Below are 19,443 nucleotides of genomic sequence, written 5' to 3' on the forward strand. Positions count from 1 at the left end.
ATGTGTGTTTAAGGTCAGGAAATGTTCCCATAATAGAATCTCTGGATGTAATGACAGCATGCTGATATGAAGTGTGAACACATTAATGTTTATTTTCAAAGATGGTTTCAAACCCAGCTAGGTGAACGCCTGCTTTCCTGGAAAGACAGCTAACATTGGCACAAGAGGCTGTGGGAGCATAAAAAAAAAACTATTCCTCAAAATATAAACAGACTGCCGTGACGTTGTACAGTTTAAGACAGGTGCATTAAAAGTCTAGAGGGAAACTAAGCCCTTAATGAAGTCCCTTAAAGCTCACATACGTACGACACGCGGGTTTGTTTCCTCTTCCCACGTAGAGATCAAGACAGCAAATGTTGGTTTGGTGCAACGACTCCTGAAGCAAACACATCTTATTAAAAAAAGAAATCCTCAATTCACAATCTGAACACAGATGTTTAACAATAATAAAATATCTTCACCAGTCAAATTATGTACATAGTTTATCATGTCTGGAGCACAGAAGCATGAATAGACGTGGAACACGAGAAACACAGCTGACTGCTGTCTAGTTGCACTGATTTACACTCCGTAGCGCGCCGAGGAGACGGATGGGCGCACTACATCCCCTCACTTAGGCGACAGGTTTATCCAATTGCACATTACATACAAAGGATTTCAGAGTGCGACAGTCAGTGCAGTTTGAAGTGCCTGCTCCAAAACCGATGCGTCTTTGAACGAATCCCTTCCATTTGTCAGGAAGCCGTGCAGCGGAATGCTCAGCGAAATACTTCAAACACACACACAAGTGAGAAGCAGTCGCTGAACTGTCATTCCCAGCCGGCGCTGGCTTCCCCGCTTCCCACCTGGAGTCACATATTAATCATCTCCTCTTTGGAACTGTAATGAATCCAGGACAGCTCACTTCAGATGGCCAGGAAATGTGAGCGGCGGCGGCGGCGGCGGCGACGTGACGTGATGAGAGCAGATGCGTGATCATGGAACATTGCAGAACGGATCTGGATGTTCCGAAAAAAAAAAAAGCAAAGCTCCAGCAGAGGTGACGGATTATTACTTGTTAGGACAGATCGGCTCACTGCTCATTAAATAAAATCATAGTTAAGTCCTTTGAGCTCAGGGCGCTTCAATTATTCATTAAAACAGGGCAGAAGGAAGCAGTTTGGTTTAAATACTGAGAGGATGAAAATGAAGAGCATAGATTCAATCCGCTTTTATACATTCGGTCGAACAGCTGTTTCCTTGGGGGGTGTTGAGGGGGGACGGAGGGAAGCAAACACCTGGATCCTGCTGGAAAAAAGCCTAGAACTCATCATCGGAGGTGATCAGCATGATTTTGTCAGATTTCTTGGAGCCCTTGGTGCTGGCGGCTGCTTTCCCGTTCTGGCTGGGCTGCACCACCTCCTGCGTGGACTGCTGGGTGTACTGCTGGTACGCCGGCGAGAAGTTGTGGATGGCATCTTGCACGATGTCTCCTGGGTTTATGGTCTCCTTCAAACCGCTGGAGATGCTCTGCATGGGGGCGCTGTTCTCTGCGGGGCCAACGGGCACAGGAGAAACACAATCAAACCGTGAAATCAGTGTGTAATAAGGTGAAATGTGTCACGATGAAGCTGCACAGTCACGTCCCTCAGCATTTATGTGAGTAGAGACAAAGAGACGTGAGCGGGGGAGGAAATGAATACTCCCCACTGTACCACACCATATATGTCATTTCATTAAACCGAAAGAAGGGAAATGATACGATACTAAATTAATACAGATCATAATGAAAGTGACGTTATTGGGTCGACTGGAAAGTGGAACATTAATATCCACATTAAATGGATATCAGCACTTTCACAGATTATGACTTCAGGCTGTCGGCGGTCACCATATGTGGGCCTGCAGAGGATTTACGAGGAGTCAAGGCTGAACAGCTCTGAGTCTCCACAGATGGTCCCCTTAGCAACCAGCTGAGCTCCAGGTTGTATTTATTCTGCGACCAACAGAGAGTCCAAGGCAAAGAGAGAGAGAGAGAGAGAGAGAAAGAGAGAGAGCGAGAGAGACAGAGACGTTTACAAGCTTTCTGTTTCAGGGTCAGTGGCAGTGCAGATCGGGTCAGATCATGGAGACGGCAAAGAGGAGGAGGAGGGAGGAAGGGGGGGGGGGGCAGGAGAGGAGAGGACAGTGTACCGAATATCAGCTTGAAGCTTTTCTTGCTGCTGAAACTGGGCCAAACCAAAGCACATGAACACCTGAAGATGTGTGTGCAGTCGCAGGGAGGAACAGGTCGTGAGCGGCAATAAGACGAATGAGGAAGTGTTCAATAAAGCAACTAAATAATAATGAGCCATCAAGCCTCTCAGGGTCACATTAACATCCCTGTGGAGCCGGAGAGCGAGTGTAACCGTTTTTAACCCATGTGGGGATGAAAAATGTACCGGGAAGATTTTTTTTTACTTTTATCATTATCGTCTTTCATTTTGATCTGCATGAAATATAAATGGCCATGTTGAATGTATTTCATCTGTAAATGTGTCAGTCTTCATGAGCACTTGGGCTTTTTTTGGGCTCTTTCTGCATGTTAAGCAGCTCAGGCAGGCTTTGGGGTTTTCCTATAAGCGGGAGGAGAATGGCAAAATGATTGATATCGCTGCGGAAGGCTTTTCCCTCGGCTTCCATTTGTCTCCCGACTAACAGCAGCGCTGACGTCAAAGGGGTCCCGCTCGCTCCCCACCGGTTACTGTACTGAGGCTTTATGTTCCTCTCCATCTTCCGCCCCGGTTTGCCTCGCTGGCAGCTGTCCTCCGCGCCGGGGGTAACAATGTTTGCCATTACGTGGATAGGAACCCCTGCCGACCTCAAACCTGACACACGGCTCACAACAGCATCGCTTTGACGAGACGGGGGTTCGTGAATGTGCGAGCATCCTGGAGTTGCAAATCATGTTTGGAATATGGGAATGGAATGCAAAATTTGACCTTTCAACGCAAGCAACAGGGCAATCCTGACAGATAAAAGTTGGTCAAGCCCACTGGATGTCATTTTGAATTATAGTGAAGAAGCTAAAGTTTGTAAAGATGCCCAACACGTAGGGAGGAATGTGAAGAGATGTGGATGAAAAGGCATCTAGAATATTCACATTTCAAATGTGGCATTTGGGTTAGAATATGTCCTTCAGCGGCATAAAGCATCTTCAGTGAGGCAGGTACACATCAGATATTGCTATCTCGCGTTGAAAAGGGGGCGATTTAAGGTGAAAATACAGGTTAAAGAGGTTAAATTCAGTTTGACTGCGGGCAAAAAGCTTGAAAAACGGCACGCAGCAATGCAATTACTGCTCCTGCTAACACTTTCCAGTCGGTGTCAGTCCTCATTCTGCAGGGGGAGACGGGTAATTAGCCTCAGAACATGTCAACATGTTTTAAAGGCAGGGGAAAAGGAAGAGGAAGAGGTAATGATCTGCTCGAGCGCATCCACCTTCCCCTCCCGCACAGCCCGCAGCGCTCACCTGGTACTTCGTTCTTTTTCTCCTGGTAGACGTTGCAGGTGAAGGCGTATCGGAGGGCGATGGAGGCGAAGAACATCTCGATGCAGATGATGAAGTTCTGCCAGCCCGCCGCCACCGTGCCGGCGCCCACCTCCTGTCCGTCGATGAAGAGCGCGTTGGGAATGACGCCGCAGCGCTCCAGGATGGCCAGCACCATGCCTGGAAAACGCACATTTAACCACCGGTTGATTACTTTATCCTAAAATAGTCTTACTAAAAGGTGTGTCGGTGCGGAGGGACGGACTTGCCTTGCCAGAAGGATAAGAAGATGACGGACTTGATTGTGAGGAATTTCAGCACCGGTTCGTACGGCCTGAGGAGGTCGCTCGTTGCGAAGAAGAAGAGGAAGAGCGCGTAGAGAGCCAGGCTGACGGAGAAGTTGTAGATGATGGTGATGTACAGATATCCTCCATTCACACTGGAACAAACAGAACGTTATTAACAAAACCAAACACGTTATCAGGATCTTATTGCAGGTAGTGTTTCTTAAAGGCTTTTTCTTGACGATATCTCGCTCTTATTGGAGGCTTCAGCCCGTGAATGCAGATATTTTACAGTCGATCCAGCCTCTTTGCATTCTGAGCGTCTCTCTGAGGACTCAGCTGTGACTTCTTTAATCACTCCCATGCAAGCAGGGACAGCATGGTTGGCTGAAAGAATAGAAGTCAACAATCTGTGCATCATCGCGGCGCTGCTGCAGAGCCGGAAAAACCACTAATGTGCATTTCCCCCCCCGCCTACTAATGTTCCTGTTGAACACTACGGGCCAAATAAGCCACAATTACAGCTTTGTTGTAGATTGTCAACTTCAGCCTGGAGCCCCAATGTTGAACTTGCTCTTTCAAAGTCAGGGTAAGAACAAGCGGCGTCACAGATCCTGCATGATAGCCCCTCTATGTAAGTCAGGGTAAATGGACGCTGCCACTGCCTTTGATTACACAGTGCGACACTCCTTTCGAATAGCCTCTCCACATTCTGCCAGGGCCTTACCGGCTCAGGCTACATGCGGGAAAATACCCTGAAATTAATTTTGTCAGTCTGCAATTTCACCTCAGTCATTTGTCAAGTCACACCCAAGGTAATAACAGCAGTGATCTGACACACTGCATCTCACCTACGGTACGTGTCAATCAAAGACACTTACAGTGCGACTTAGAGATCATTACTTCACAATAAGAGAAAGGGAGACCTGCATGAGACTCCCTTTCAGAAACACTCAAGCTATTGGAACGCAGGTTGTAAATTTCCTCCAGCAATCACGCAACTGTGCGAGACGAGGAGAGCGACACGGAACGGGAAATGAGGCACTCACTTGAAGTCTCCGTCGTGATATTTGCCGTAGGCCTGCAGGATGATGGTGATGACGGCCATGATGGGCTTGACCACGCAGAACTGGAGAGTTGCCTGGAAACACAATACAGGTTAGAGAGTGAGACACATCCGCAAGATCAACCCCTGTAACGAAGCGGCTCTTGCTTATTATGGCCGCATGCCCCGATTGTTGTGAGTCTTTATTCTGATCCGTACAAATGAAACTATCATTATTCAGCATCTGTATTAACTCTGTGGTCAGACACATTGTTTTGACGGACAGGTTCTCTCCACACTTCGCCTCAGGATAGACGGAATCTGTCCTTAGTGAAACTCTGCCTTTCCTCCGTCTGAAAATCCCCTCACGCCGGCGTCTCACCACTGATGTGGACGGAGACGGGGGGCTGGAACAACAGAAGCGCGCGTGTGTGTGTGTGTTGTCGACCTGCATGCAGTATCAGAGTGGAGCAGACAGGGGTCCTCTGTGCTGTGTACTGAAGCCTGAACCAACCAATTTGACAGAAGCTGCTCTGAAGTCCCATCACTGCCGCGGCACTTGAAAGCAATAAACCAGGGGTGTTCAACTCGATTAGCTGGAGGGCGGCATTCTGAACGGCCACACTCGGCGCCGGGCTCGCCAAAATGACATCAATAATCATTTATTTTACTGATTTACTTTGAAGCTTTGAGCGATCGCCGCGTTTGCTCGGCCTGTGCCTGTTTGGGTGCCGGGCTGTCAGTCAGATTACTCTCAAAACAAATACTGTAATTTTGGCATTGACACATCCTGACACGCTTGACATTCAGCAAACAATACACACTGGCAACTCTGCTTGATTTGGGTTCCAGCCTCGAATTAAGTTGGGAGTCAGTGACTGCATACTTATACACGGTTAAGACCTGTGGCAGGCGTCCACTTAAACAAGGCTGTTGTGTTTACTGTCTCTGCGTCTCCGTGCTGCCGTCCATTCTGCATCTTTAATTCCCGCCGGGAAATCTCACAGGACTTTTTCCCCGACAACGACCCTGTTTGTGGACCGTTTTAACATCACCTGCTTGTGTATTCTTTCCACTCTTTCTACCTTAAAAAGCACAACACCGAGCAATGAAAAAGTAAACAACAAAGGCCAGACCTCCTCCCCCACACATATGAACAGAAGAATGTGAATTAAAAGGCCTACAATATTCTGCAAAACCTGAAATGTCAAGAAGAAAACGGCAGATTCGGGATGCGGGAGCGGCTTATCCCGCCACCTTATCCCACACCAAGCACCACAACTCCAGGCTGCTTCCTCATATCGGTGATTTATTTGTTAACCCCTCTTCTTATCGCACACACAAGCCTCCGCAGAATTTTAATGTTCCTCGCTAAAGTCCAATCTGGTACTTTTAGTATTTTCGTTTAGTTGTGGCTGTTTATCCAGAAGCCCTTCAAAGAAAACTCACTGATGTTTCCCCTCTAGGTTTGAGAGAATTAAGTCTGGACCACCACAAATCCAGATTTCTTCCCATATCTCAACCAGTTCAACATTTCTATTTATTCACCAATTTAAACCTGTTAAATCTCATTAGAGTGACAAATAACCTTCTATTAGCAGCAAATGTTCTTCTGTCGTTGCTGTTTGATTGCGGAAGCAGGTATTGTTGTTTTTGGCAGTGAACTAATTGCACATACTTGAACCTACAGACACCATTCAAACATTTAAATATTTAAGAGATGATGGCTATGACTTTTGGTGTTCATATCTTTCACATTTTCATGAAATATCCTGCAATTTTCAGCTGTAACTTCCCCATTAAAACCTATTCAAATGGCTTCAACCTTCCTTCAGGCCCTTCATGTCTTCAGGCTCTTCTAACTTCCTATTTTCTTTTAGCCATTTCCTATTCAAATACATTCAAATGTTCCTGCGGCCTCCATACTTATACCATTCAGATACAGAAATCAGTCAGACCTGTTTTAGGCCTTCACAGCTTCATTCTTTCAGGCGCTCGTTCAGAATGCGGCAACATTTTCAGCGTTTGCAATCACAGAACACGCATTTCTACTTCTACTTGCAGCAGAACGCGACATAGACCATTGGCGGGTGAATCAGCATGTAACACATAAGTGAAGAGGTGAATACACACACATCTGCTGTCCTACCATGCTGCAGCTCCGCAGTGTGAGCTTTGTGGTAAACACAAATACAAAACAGAAATCACGACACACTCTTTTTCACACCACGTGAATTCATATCTTCAATTGTCCTTTTAGAGCCAAACACCCATGATCCCTCTCACATGTGCCAGCAGAGAGCCGAGGGCTTTGGAAAGAAGCTTCACGCGCGGCCTCCTGTCAGGGCCGAGTGCTTATCGCTGGCTGTTTTAAAAAAGAATCTTCATTTCAGTGTGTATTTTGTTTTGAAGATATAACCCTCGATTCCAATTTCTATCAGTGTTACTCTGAGAGCTTGTGCAGCATCCCAAGGTACACGGGGAGAGAAGGGGAGGGGGGGTGAGGAGCCGACAGCTCCCATCATCGCTCTGTATTTATTACCACGCTGCTTTCACCTGGACCCAATTGCTTTTGTTTCCCTTTTTTAACCGGTGGATGCTGTCTGCTTGAAACGCAGACAGACAATTATAATGACCCTCATTTACAAGCAGTGTGGCGGTCTGTGCAAAAAGGGTCATTTACTCTGCAGCTTGTTTCAAAAATGACAATTCGGTGGATTTCCTTTTTTCCAATGTGTGCAAATGTATTTCACTATCTCTCAAGTTCTGATAAGGGGGATGATTGAAGCTCACCTGTTTACAGAATCTCAGAAAGCCAATGGAGTAGCTCATTCCAACCAGGCAGCAGGTTCCATACAGGCAACTCGACCTGGGGAGATGAGAATATGAGGCGTTATTAAAGAAAAGGGTCCAGTTACACACTGAGCCACTCTATGCACACAGCATAGGAGAGCTGAGGCACCATAAAGAGTGCAATCGTCTACTGTGCGAAAAAAACACACTGATCCACCTCTATTCTCCTTTACTGTAGTAACGCTGTGCACACTGAGTAGAAACAGGCCGTCTCTGTAAAGACCCAGGTGTACAGGCAGGTAGATGTTACAGAGAAAAAGATAAAACCTAAAGCAGAGTTCAGGGACCTCTGGGTTCATCTTACAGGAAGCAGCAGCAGCAGCAGTGTGTGAACAACAGCTGTGACCGTGTTTAACACAGACACGCTGAAAAAATGAAGCGCAACACATTCCACGTTTAAAGGTTTAAGGTCTTCTGGTAAATCTGAATCACTGTATTTTCTTTTCTGGTTATTAATTAGTCTCCAACATACTCTGACTCTAAAGTGGTGTTCTGACAGGCCAGGCGGGATAAACCAAGTGGAAAATGTGTCTCTGTTTCACAGCTGAGCCTGGACAGCCTGGAGGCAGCAGCTCAAAGGAGGAGGAGGAGGAGGAGGAGGAGGACTGAACTCGGCTCCATCCTGCATTAAGTCTCTCCCCTCTCATAGCGTGCTGATGCAGGTAAAGAGCACCTTCAGCTACACTCCTCGGGTGCTGCCCTCATTGCTTTGGGTGACACACTGACAGCCTCAGACTCGGTAAACTGCTTAAGTGCTCAGTAAATACATGCCTGAGCTGCCATATCAACCATCCTGGACCACTTCTGCACTACTCACACTGTCTTTGGGGTAAATATGGAAGCTTCACAGACACTTTCTACAGTGTGTGTGGGAGGACAGACCCTTTTCCCACAGCGAGCCTCTGTGGCTGTGATACTGTGGCAGATCCAGACTCCTGGTTTGGAGTGATGTGTGTTTTCTCAGCTCTGTCATTATCTCAGTGACCGGTGCAGGGCGATAACACACAGGTACAACTCGGCCTCTTGCAGATACGGGGCCGCAAATACGGGCCGAGTCAGTCAAATTAAATTTGGGAAACAAATGTATTGTATTTGCCTGTCGTTTGACCAAAGTCCAACGCATTGTTCATTGTGTGGAGGACTTCGGGGTGTGTGTGTGTGTGTGTGTGTGTGTGTGTGTGTGCGTGTGTGTGCGTGTGTGTGTGTGTGTGTGTGTGTGTGTGTGTGTGTGTGTCTTTCTTCTGGAATGACATTGTGAGCTAATAAATAACTTTGAGTTTTTTCCCACAATCTGCTGTGGACATAAATACATTGTTTGCATGAATTGGCATTAAAGTCCTCTGACAGTTAAATAATAAAGATTGTGTGATCTAATTAATGTTCCATCTAACTGATTACAATCCACTCCACAGTCAGACGGACCCGAGAGCCCTTCTGTTTTCTACCAGAGTGGATCGCTCGCATTAATTCAGCACTTGTGCTCCAAAACCATCAGCGTGCATGTGATTGGAGCGATGATTGTTTTGTTGCTCATCTTCTTTTCAAACTCATTTTGTTGTGCTGCGTTGTGTTGCTCGTCTCCTAAATTCTCTACTTGGATTACTGGAGTTTCATCTCATTCTAAAATGAGATATTGATTTTTCGGTGGTGAGACTCTTTGCTGTAAAGCAGAGTTAAGCGTGTTCCCTTAAGGTTTGTGTCATGCTATGTGACGCCGTGGGGTATAAAGAACATACACACCACGAGGCACTGAGCTGTGAGGTGTCCCAAAGCTACAAGCACATATATGGTACATATCATCAAAGCAGGTTTGCCTAGTTTGTCCATGTAGAACAGCTCCCAGAACTTCACGACACCTAAACAATGACTACTTAATACTAATTACCCCTTTTTCACTTCCTCATGTGTCAAGCCCAGGTTATATCCATCCACCCTCACACCAACGCAACACGTCTTTGTCTCGTCGTCAGCAACAACAAAATGGTGATGAAAGTTCAAGTTCTGCGTGGCTGCTGTTAAAGCTGAGCCGCAGCCAATCGGGGCTCAGGGCTCAAACCTCGGCGTCTCCACCGTCTCTGCAGCTCAGCAAAGAGCGGTTGAGTCGCACGGATGAGTCGAGCCAAGTCCTATCAAAGGCTGGTCAAAGGCTGCCAGATAAAGGATCGACTGATGTCACAGATTAAAGAGTTTTTGAAGTCAAACTTGTAGGATATCTAGCTGCTAGAGAGTCAAAACTTTGAATACTTCAAAAATAGCAGACTGTTTGAGCATGAATAAATACCCCAGTTACTCACTCTATGGGCTTCCCTCGGATCTCTGACATGATCGCGCTCTCGCCTCCCAGATACTCGAAGGACAGACTCAGGAAGTTGTAAATGACAAACGCTGGAACAAAGAAAGAGGAGAGAGAGAGAGAGAGTTAATGCTTCACATCCCAACTGGCAACGCTGCTTACGGCCACGATTTCAACAATTCCCATCGCCGTCATGGGTAATTTGATTGCGGGGTTAAATTATGACGTCGGGAAGTAAATTTAATTAAAAACCACAATTTGGAACAATAACTGTTTCGGCTTGCTACGTTTAAAAGCTTCCCAGGGCTCCGTGTCTTGGAAAATCCCTTCCTAATCCTTGGGTTGCTATTTAGGGAGGGATTAGATGAAGCTAATGCAGCTGGTGTCCAGTCAAGAGGAGGTTCATTATGGTTCAGCTGCAGCCGCTGGTGGTTCCCGTGAATCCATCAGCTGCAGGATCGGCCCGCAAACCGGAAACTAATTAACTGAATAATGCATTTTCAACTTTTCCGCCTTCTCAAATGACATGTAATCCATTTTTGCATTTGAGTCACCTTTGACATCGGTTGAGTACTTTGGGCTTAAAACTAGAACGGTAATTAAACCACAATGGGGAATCTATGGATTTACATAATATGTGAGCATGTAGGGTTAAACAGGACACATTATAACACACATTTGAAATGAATTGTCCTAAAGCGAAAGACACACTTTTTTCCTTTTCATCTTCAACCCGCTTAACTTACACCTCATGGAAACACAACACCTCTCTGACAATCGGGTCGCCCACAACATGACGACAGAGAGCGGTGGGGGAAAACTCGTTTGGTCAGTTTCTTTTCTTGTGTATCCTAGTAACGGCAGATATGTGACACAGTGAGGAAGAGGAATTCACTCCATCGCTTTATAACACTAGGGCAATAAAACAACAAAGGGGCATCGGGTTCAGTTTACAGGGCGGGTGTGTGTGTGTGTGTGTGTGTGTGTGTGTGTGTGTGTGTGTGTGTGTGTGTGTGTGTGGGGGGGGGGGGGGGGGTACTGTACTTACCCTCGTAGCAGTCTCGCACAGAATCAAAGTACACATAGTACTGATTGTTGCTGATGAAGAGCAAGCTGAGCCAAGAGTCGAAGGCGTAAACCGGCACGATGAACAGGATGCGGATGATGTAGCGCTGTTCGTTGGGGACGGTGTAGGATCGAAGGTGTGTGTAAATCTGCGGGGGAAAGACGGAGCCGTGGATGAAAAACAACGACATGAATGCGATTCAACTTCCAGGGTTAGGGTTGAGAATAACAATGACACACTGCACCTTGTTTACACATGAGGACAGAAGAAGAAGGTTGTGCGGTACAGCGATATGTGTGTGTGTGTGTGTGTTGACTGTTTGCCAACAAAAACAAATTTCAGAATCACAGCAACTAGGATAAGAGACAATTTCCTCATTAAGCTACGTTGTGATTTAAAGATTTAGAGCAACAACACAACTTAAATAACAAACCCTCAAGTCCCTGACATCCGATTTCTTCCATTTGACGTACATGATGTAAAGATAAACGTCGTCTTGCACTCGACTGCTACATCTCTATGTTGCCGCGTCTGCCAGGGGGCTCCAACACGATGAAACGCAGCAGCGGGTTGGATGAGAACAAAAGATCACTTAAAACCTCCTTTAATAACCACACATTAGTCCAGGTTTAAGGAGCGGCACGTTTAAAGCCTATTTCTTGTTTGAAGTGGCAGTAGGTTTATACTGTAGAGCTTTATCTTGTTCCGAGGAGAAGACTGGGATCTGTAAACGAAGCTCCTCTTCACTGTGGAGATAAAGCTCTCGACTGACCTTTGGTATTTAATATGTTTCAAATTCAGCGAGCGAGCGAGCGGCGGCGGGTGCATATCGGCCGAGAAGGAGAGGCAGCACGTCCGGAATACACGGATATCATTTGGCACCAACTGGCCTCTCGCTCGCTTCTGCATCGCTTTCAACAGGGCGGTGATGAAAGCGTTGTAGCAAAGAAACATCTGGTCCAACACATACATACACCGACTTAGCATCTGGGCTTTGCTTTTATTTAACACCCAGCCGTCGTTGCAGAAGGCTCGGAAGTCGCCTACCAACCACTTGTGATGGGATTACCGATACATTTGAGATTGGAAGTGGCTGATCCATTTCATCCTTAACCAAACACTGCAGCACACGTAGGATTTGCATGGCGGCGTGGTGCGATAACTCAACTGACGCTAAGGAATCAAATCAAATATACGGTGTAGAGAAATATAAGACAAAGTGTTGTATTTATGGTGGCGGTTAGAGTGAGACGACTGCAGTCTGTCTCACACGGCTTCAGTTTGACACGTTCACTTCCAAATAACAAGCAGGAAACAAATAACAAGCAGGAGAGTCCCAGGAAAACGAATCAAGCAGCTCTGTGCTTATTAAATGGATTATCCGGCCCGAGCGTGTTCACAAAGGATTTAGAAGTTTTGTGTGTGACAACTTCAGCATCTCTTATCAGTTGTAAAACAAAAAGGTACACAAGGAGAAATATGTTATCATTAGCTTGTGTTATCGCAAATTAAATCAACCTAAGCTCAGTTTACAACCATATTCGGGTAGGTAAGCAATCAGTCAGAGTCCACCTGCTGTATTTAGATTTCATGTTATGTAGCCTGTAAAACGCAGAACACGGCTGCACTCTTATCTAGGACACAAGGTGATTGTGGTGTTCAGGGCCTTAGAAAACTTCTATCGTTGTCTACTGTCTGTCTGTCTGTCTGTCTGCCCGTCTGCCTGTCTGTCTGATTTTTTGTCTAATTTGACTCCAAATAGTTGACTGATATCATTTAAATCATCTGTGTGAGTGAAGAAATTGCTCGTCCACTCTTCTTGATGTTTGCAACGTCACTTAACGTCCATTAGAGTGTTGATGTTGGACCCTGACAGATGAAGCATCGGCCCATGTTCAGTGATAAGTGAAGCAGGCTGCAGGCTGATGCCCTCCTATTTTCCTCAAGGAAATAAACTCCATTATGCAGACATGTTACAAATGCAGGACTGCACCCTGAATATCAGTTTTCAACCAAAGCACATCCCAGACAAATTTCAGCAATAACCCCACCGAGAACAATGAGCCAAACTCCCGGTGAATACCAGCGCAAGAAGCGTCGGCCATTTACAACAAAGAGGATTTGAGGTCACTGTCGATCTGTGTTTAGTATTCAGGATGCGAGCGTAAGAGTCTATTACAATCCTCCGGAGCAAAGTCAGATGAAACACTACAGGCGCTGCAGCCCTACAGGCCATTTCATTCTCCCTGTGAAAGCAACGATTGCCTGTTGCGAACCCGCTTCAGTCCCCCTGTGGATACCCTTGTTATTCATTTGGTCAATTAAATTGTCTAAATAGCACATGCTTTGCTTAACAAGTGCCTTTACATAAAGACAGAGACCTGAACAAGCACAGATTTGGGTCGGTAAGATGAAACGGGTAATTATACAATGCTGGAAGGCTGCGAACATACAGGACGGACTAGCATTCCTTATTAGCAACCTGCCAATCCGCCCAGAGAGCTGGGTAGACGCACACTCCATGTTATGGCTATAAATTCATTAAACTGTTATTTCAGCTGCTGCACAACACAAATCAAAGCAATCAGGAAAAAAACAAGACCTTTGTCTTTTATAGGCCTGAATGTGTAATCTCAATATCATTGATTTCCCTGCTGATAACACACTGCGCCCTGCTGCAATCCCTGCAAATGATAAAAGCATAATGATAAGCTATCATCTGTGCACAGTGTGTAACAACCCTGTGCATAAGGGAACATTCATTTACAGCATTACTGGAGGAGCTTGTGGGTGAAGGTGGTTTAGGCTGAGCTGTGTTGTCTCTTGCCTCTGAGAGATAACTGAATATACTAAAACCATTTTTCAGCGATAGAGTAAGCAAAACGTTCCCACAAAGCAACTGAATAGTGTCACACCAGGGAGGAGAGCAAACGGTAACTCCTGATCCGAGGAGCAGCAGATACCTGAGCAGCTGAACTGACTGGAGGCTGTTATTGATATGAGACACTGTTTCTGTCCTCTGGCAAAGGAGGAGCATCATTCAAAACCAAATCTGTTATTACACATTTGCATTGGACTCTGAGCGACCGAGTGCTCCGGGGCCGCATTAACAGCTATTTGCGATTTCTGGGAGCGTTTAGAACAGATTTTTACGTGTGATTTTGGCCTATGTGAGATAACTCACCTGGTGGCAGGTTATGAGCAGGGCCGACCAGACAAATATGCCCGAGAGGCCCTGAGCAGCTACCGTGCTCAGAAACATCTGCTGCTCCACCAGTGACCCGTTGCTCGTACGAATAATGGTCATGTTGGAGACGTCTGACTGGTCTGGAAGAATCGGTGCATTCAGGTGGAGGATGGAATCAGTGCTGGACGCTGAGACAGTGTCTTCCAGTGAGCTGTTCATCTGGAAATACACACACAAAAAAAACCCCACAAAGAGTCAGTATAGCTCTTTCAACCTAATATTTCCCCTGTTTGACAGACAGGGGACAATTAAGACAATTAAAATTCAAGAACTTTAGTCTGAAGTGTTCAAGAATAAGCTGAGTTAGCTGTCACACATTGAGCAGCAATAAAATATCGAACCATTGTTAGTCAGTCAACAGTAAGTAACAGACTTGGATAACACTAAACTAAAATAAGAGGAAGTAAAGGCCTTTGAAGTCCAAAATCCCTTTTTTTACACATATGAACTAAAAACCACACTTAAGGTTGTAATTTTGTTGTAATTTGACAATGACTGTTTCCTCTACGTACAGGTGACATCTTGACCTACGGACAGTCAAATGTTCTTAAGCTTGTGGTTTACATGTAAACAGACAGCAGCAGCAGCTCACCTTATCCCGGGGAAGGAGCTTTATCCAGCCCGGCGTCTAATGTCGACAAGTCAACCCAGAAAAACCCGAATAAAGCGGAATTACGAGCTAAACATGGGGAGAAGTGAGCAGGTGTGCGAGCAGGTAACAGCAGAGCTCAGCGGTCGAATACTTCCTTGTTCGTCGCAGGTTAATTTTTCGGAGGTCGAAGTCCGGCACAAGTCATCAGGCAGCGGCGCTTCTAAGTCCAAGTACGCTTCAGGCTCAAAGGTCAAAACATCACGGTGAGAATCTGCGTTTGGGTGAGAATGTGTGAGAAAAACAGATTTGTGTGTGTTTTGTGTCTGTGTGTGTGTCAGTCCTCGAGCGGCGCCTGGGAGCAGCAGCGCGGATCAGACAGGTTGGTCGCAGGTGAACCGGTCACGTGAGCGCGCGCCTCGTCGGATGGGAAGGCGTGGTGACGTCACTGTTGTTGGCCGGAGTATCTCTGCGCTGTTTGTTTTAATGGCGCCACAATGTTTAGATGGAGGCTGGAGATCAGGTTTTAGGTTTCGGTGCTCTCTCTCTCCCTAGATCCTTTAATCTGATACTCTACGTTTAATTTGTGTATTTTATTTTATTTCGTAAGTTTATCCGTGTTCCATGATTTTACTCGGCATTTATTTAGCTGCTATGTCTGGCAAAAAATATTTATTATACCTCTATACTTCCTTTAATCTTCAACCATCATCTCATCTTGAAGGCCCATTAAGTGTTGTTTTGTACAGATACAGTAGAAGCAAAATCCACAACCAAGTAAATTACTTTTATAACTTGCACTTTTGTTTTGAAAATACAAATGTAAAAAGTCTTCAGGACAAAAACAAATTGTTTTCTTAGCCGTCAGCTATGTCACAGCATGTTGGCCTGTGTGGAGCAGATAGACAATCATCCAACAGGCACATTTTTAAAATAAATTCATTCATTTCAGACGCTCACGTTCCATACTCTCACTCATACTGTTTGTTTTGCAATTGCAATTTGTTTATTTTACTTTGTTTCAAGTGCTGAAGTCGTGAGGAACCCAGCAAAGCCAAAATATCTTCTGAACATGATGTATTTCCTGTTACAGTCTCAAAAGGCCTTTCATCACCACCGAGTCAAAATGTTCAAACATGTCAGTACAGGAAATTACACTGCTGACACATACACACATAAGATTTTAGATTTCTAGTGCATTTAAAGTTTTGTCAGTCGACCCTCAGTGTTGATAAGCCAACAGTCGGAACAATCTGAGTGTAGTTTTAGAATTTGGTGTGAATTTCTGACATGCTTATATTTCACCACTGATCATGTTAAGCTGCTGCAGATGTATTTTTCACAACTTCTCCATCAAGAAACCAATTACATGCATTTAAAAATTCAAAAACTAAGGAATAATGACAAGAAAGCAGAGTGCAGTAAGTCAATGAGTTACATTCTAACAAAAATACTGTTTCCGTTTAAGACAGCCAGGCCCGATTTCTTTAGTTTGGAGCCCTTTGGCCCGTCATCAGCTCGACAATAAATTAAACATAGTACAGCAGCGTAAACACGAGTGACATTCTCAACAATCAAGATCCGTGTAGCAGAATTTGGTCTCATATTATGGCTTCAGGGCGTCTTTATTGGTATTTACATCAGTGGCATTTAGAAAAGTGTAAAATGTTTTCAAGTACAGCCTCAAAAGAAACTACAAGGGGAAACGCGTCAATGTCAAACAAGACGACTATGATCCATGGAGCGTGTCCTGTCGGGTCACTGTGCTGCTCCCCTCCGATCCGCTACCAAACCTGACAGGTTTTGATGATCTCCTTCATGTGTTTTATGGAGTCGAGGGAAGAATCCTTGAGCGCCAGTCCAAGTAACACGGGCCTGTTGCCGGCTTCCTGTGACACAAACATTGCCAGGTTTTTGGCACAGACGTGTGTCAGAGGCTGAAAGCAGAAACACAAAAATGACTGGAATGTCAGAAAAGTAACATAGAATCCAGTGTAATAATGGATATCTGTGATAAAACTCTAAAGTGCCTTTGAGCATGGGATAATATGACTAGATTCTGTCTTAATGAAATCTCTGAAGCACTGTATTTAGTTATCTGGGGACAGTGTAATCTTGTAATCTTGACAGTGAGAGATATGAACACGAGGACGACACAGAGCTTACGTATACATAGAGCAGTGCTCAATCATTGTTTCGGCCTGTGGGATTATACAGAACAGCACAGCATGTCTCAAATGTGGCAGCAAACATTTGAAACCATTTCTCTTGTGACGACCCCGACTGCGAGCCATGTTCAGGTGGCCTACCTCGTCTTTTCCCAGCAGCACTTTGGTGGTGAACATCGGGCTGCTGATGTCATTAGACCTGGAGTCAGCCGTGACGGATATCAATGTTCCAAGTTTGCCGTACTGAGTGAGAACGACGAATATGTAATTGCTGAAATCCGAACAGACCACCTGAGTTGGAATTCCATTGATTTCTTTCTCCGCCTGCTTGGATCTGATGATGGGCTCAGCGGTCGGCATCTTGGTTATTCTAAAAGGGGAGGAAAGAGAAGTAAAAGGTAAACGAAGATTACAAAAACAGACAGAGACCTACAGTATTTGCTGTTTCATACGAATGACATCACACGTATGCTATTGGGATCCGTTTTTCCTCGGTCACCACTTTCACTGAGTTTATACTGCAACGTCGGTCATACCCAGAGCGATAACAAAACGGCTACCGCACCGTTCAGGGACCTAATTTTCAATTGGAAAGGGGGCAGCGCTGTGTCGCACATTGCTGATAGAGGCAATATTATACATTTTCAGATCACTTTCTAACGCTATTTACAGCTGAAACACCATTTGTGGACGTGCACACAGACCGGGTGCAATAAACCACACAAATCAAAAAACCAATACAATATCGTCAGAGCTCTGGATTTTAATAACAGTGTGGAAGCTTGGGCTCAGAAATTGCTGAGGAAATTGCCTCCTTTAAGACAAGACGGCTGACTCTGTTGGGTGTTTATCACTGTCCAGCAGGTGGAGAGATGAGGAAGAGATGCGGAGACGGAAACTTAATTTGAGATTCAAGTTTTCTTGGGTTAAATCAAGTACATCTCCGTGGATGTTGAGTCATGGACTTCAATGGAACAGCCAGGTGTTTAGTTTGACGTCATGTAGAGAAAAACTAAGGCTATGAAGCTAAGAAAGTAAACCTTAGAAACTGTTAAAAGTATCCAGGATGCATCTGTAATAATTAAGGACAGAACAAAGCCATGGCACAGAGCTTTGAACAGTGGAAATCAGCTGTTCATTTACTGCCATTTCAACTCTGCTGCCACCTTGTGGTAGAGCAGCTCCTCCTCCGTTCACCTGGACATTTTAATCTCACAATTCTCTTTAAAAGGACTATGCTAATAAATGTTAGCCAAAAATAAAGACTACATATGAATGAAGGAACATGGACAACATAAGAATCAATGACGTATCAAACAAAGGTACAGATATACGCCTATATTATCTAAAATCCAAACATAACAGTTTAATAGTTTAAAAACACAATTCACATACAGCTCTACAGTAGGTCTTAACTATGCAGCTGTCAATCATAAAGTCTTATTTCAGGTCTTTTATCCTGCTTTGTCTCTCTGTCTCTGTCTGTCTCTCTCTAGTTTAAAACATTGGACACCTGGACGTCGCCTGTAAAAAAATAAATAAACAGTGAACAGGAACCACGTGTGTAATAAAAAGCCAACACTGACTTACAATAACAAGTTTCCCTTTATAAAGTAGTTAGATTTAAAACGTATCTTGTAAAATAATAAACCTATCACAACACAAACCATGTAGAAGCCCTCATTATAAACGCTGCTCCTTACCGGAAGAAGCTAGCAGCTACAGTTAGCCTCAGCTTTACAGCGACACAGTAGATGCGGATACACACACCGCGTTCAATCACGTCCTCACCTGGTGCATTCGTGGGTCAATCACGTTCTCGCCTGGTGCACTGATGTGTGCACAGTATAAACGAGGCTCAGCACGAAGATAAACACACACTTCAAGCAACTTCTGTCCCGCTCTGTCATTCACTCTCCGCCTCGCTTCTCTGAGCATGCGCAGAACGACCCGTCTGGTGATGACGCTATTGTTTATTTCGGAAAAATCTACATTTAAAGACGTGAACCTACCTGGTTTCATTATTTCAGTCTAATTGTAACAAATACCTATCAAAACAAAGTAAGATACCAACGTTTCAGTTTAACACTACAACAGTACTCACTTGAGTGCATGTAACAGGTTAAGGAAATATGAACTATGATGTCATTTTCTAAAAGGGTTGATTATGAAGAATGGCCCTGTCAGAGTGTAATTTTTGTAACGTGTAACTGATTTAGATGATTGACAAAGTAATTGATGGGTTGACTTGACACATAAGACTTCATTTTCCATAGAAATTAAAAGGTCATCCTAATGTTTTGAATGGCAATACTGAGGTATGATGCAGTAGTTGATCGTATTAAATCCTTGGTTGTATTTTCTGTTCTTGCCTGAAGTTTCTATGAATA

The 19,443-nt window shown here is 44.8% G+C and overlaps 2 protein-coding genes across 3 annotated transcripts; both read right to left on the bottom strand.

The window, feature by feature from the left end:
* Positions 1 to 1,274: 1,274 nt before the first annotated feature.
* On the bottom strand, positions 1,275 to 15,292 carry tmem184a (transmembrane protein 184a). The gene is made up of 9 exons (XM_076143967.1): positions 14,889 to 15,292; positions 14,234 to 14,455; positions 11,032 to 11,197; positions 9,985 to 10,075; positions 7,631 to 7,706; positions 4,842 to 4,933; positions 3,778 to 3,947; positions 3,491 to 3,688; positions 1,275 to 1,529 (listed from the first exon to the last, which is right to left on the bottom strand). Exons 2-9 carry the CDS (start codon positions 14,453 to 14,455, stop codon positions 1,300 to 1,302), a joined length of 1,245 nt encoding a protein of 414 aa, XP_076000082.1. The 5' UTR covers positions 14,889 to 15,292; the 3' UTR covers positions 1,275 to 1,299.
* Positions 15,293 to 15,870: 578 nt separating this feature from the next.
* On the bottom strand, positions 15,871 to 18,986 carry psmg3 (proteasome (prosome, macropain) assembly chaperone 3). Of its 2 annotated transcripts, none has more exons than XM_076143969.1 (3): positions 18,845 to 18,986; positions 17,195 to 17,423; positions 15,871 to 16,822 (listed from the first exon to the last, which is right to left on the bottom strand). In XM_076143969.1, the coding sequence occupies exons 2-3, from the start codon at positions 17,411 to 17,413 to the stop codon at positions 16,670 to 16,672; spliced, it is 372 nt and encodes a 123-aa protein (XP_076000084.1). In that variant the 5' UTR covers positions 17,414 to 17,423; positions 18,845 to 18,986; the 3' UTR covers positions 15,871 to 16,669. The 2 variants fall into 2 exon arrangements, with proteins under 2 accessions (XP_076000084.1, XP_076000085.1); XM_076143970.1 differs by having other exon boundaries at positions 18,757 to 18,986.
* Positions 18,987 to 19,443: the final 457 nt, after the last annotated feature.

The sequence above is a fragment of the Genypterus blacodes genome, unplaced genomic scaffold (assembly GCF_046128005.1).
Source record: "Genypterus blacodes isolate CSIRO-AG114 ecotype Tasmania unplaced genomic scaffold, CSIRO-AGI_Gbla_v1 ptg000028l_1, whole genome shotgun sequence".
Taxonomy (NCBI): domain Eukaryota; kingdom Metazoa; phylum Chordata; class Actinopteri; order Ophidiiformes; family Ophidiidae; genus Genypterus; species Genypterus blacodes.

Excerpts from the sequence above, each read along its gene's own strand:
- tmem184a (XM_076143967.1), bottom strand. The coding sequence starts at position 14,455 with ATGAACAGCTCACTGGAAGACACTGTCTCAGCGTCCAGCACTGATTCC. Across the intron at positions 3,948-4,841 it reads TATCACGACGGAGACTTCAA|TGTGAATGGAGGATATCTGT; the intron begins GTGAGTGCCTCA and ends TGTTTGTTCCAG. Across the intron at positions 1,530-3,490 it reads GAAAAAGAACGAAGTACCAG|AGAACAGCGCCCCCATGCAG; the intron begins GTGAGCGCTGCG and ends TTGGCCCCGCAG.
- psmg3 (XM_076143969.1), bottom strand. The coding sequence starts at position 17,413 with ATGCCGACCGCTGAGCCCATCATCAGATCCAAGCAGGCGGAGAAAGAA. Across the intron at positions 16,823-17,194 it reads TGCTGCTGGGAAAAGACGAG|CCTCTGACACACGTCTGTGC; the intron begins GTAGGCCACCTG and ends TTCTGCTTTCAG.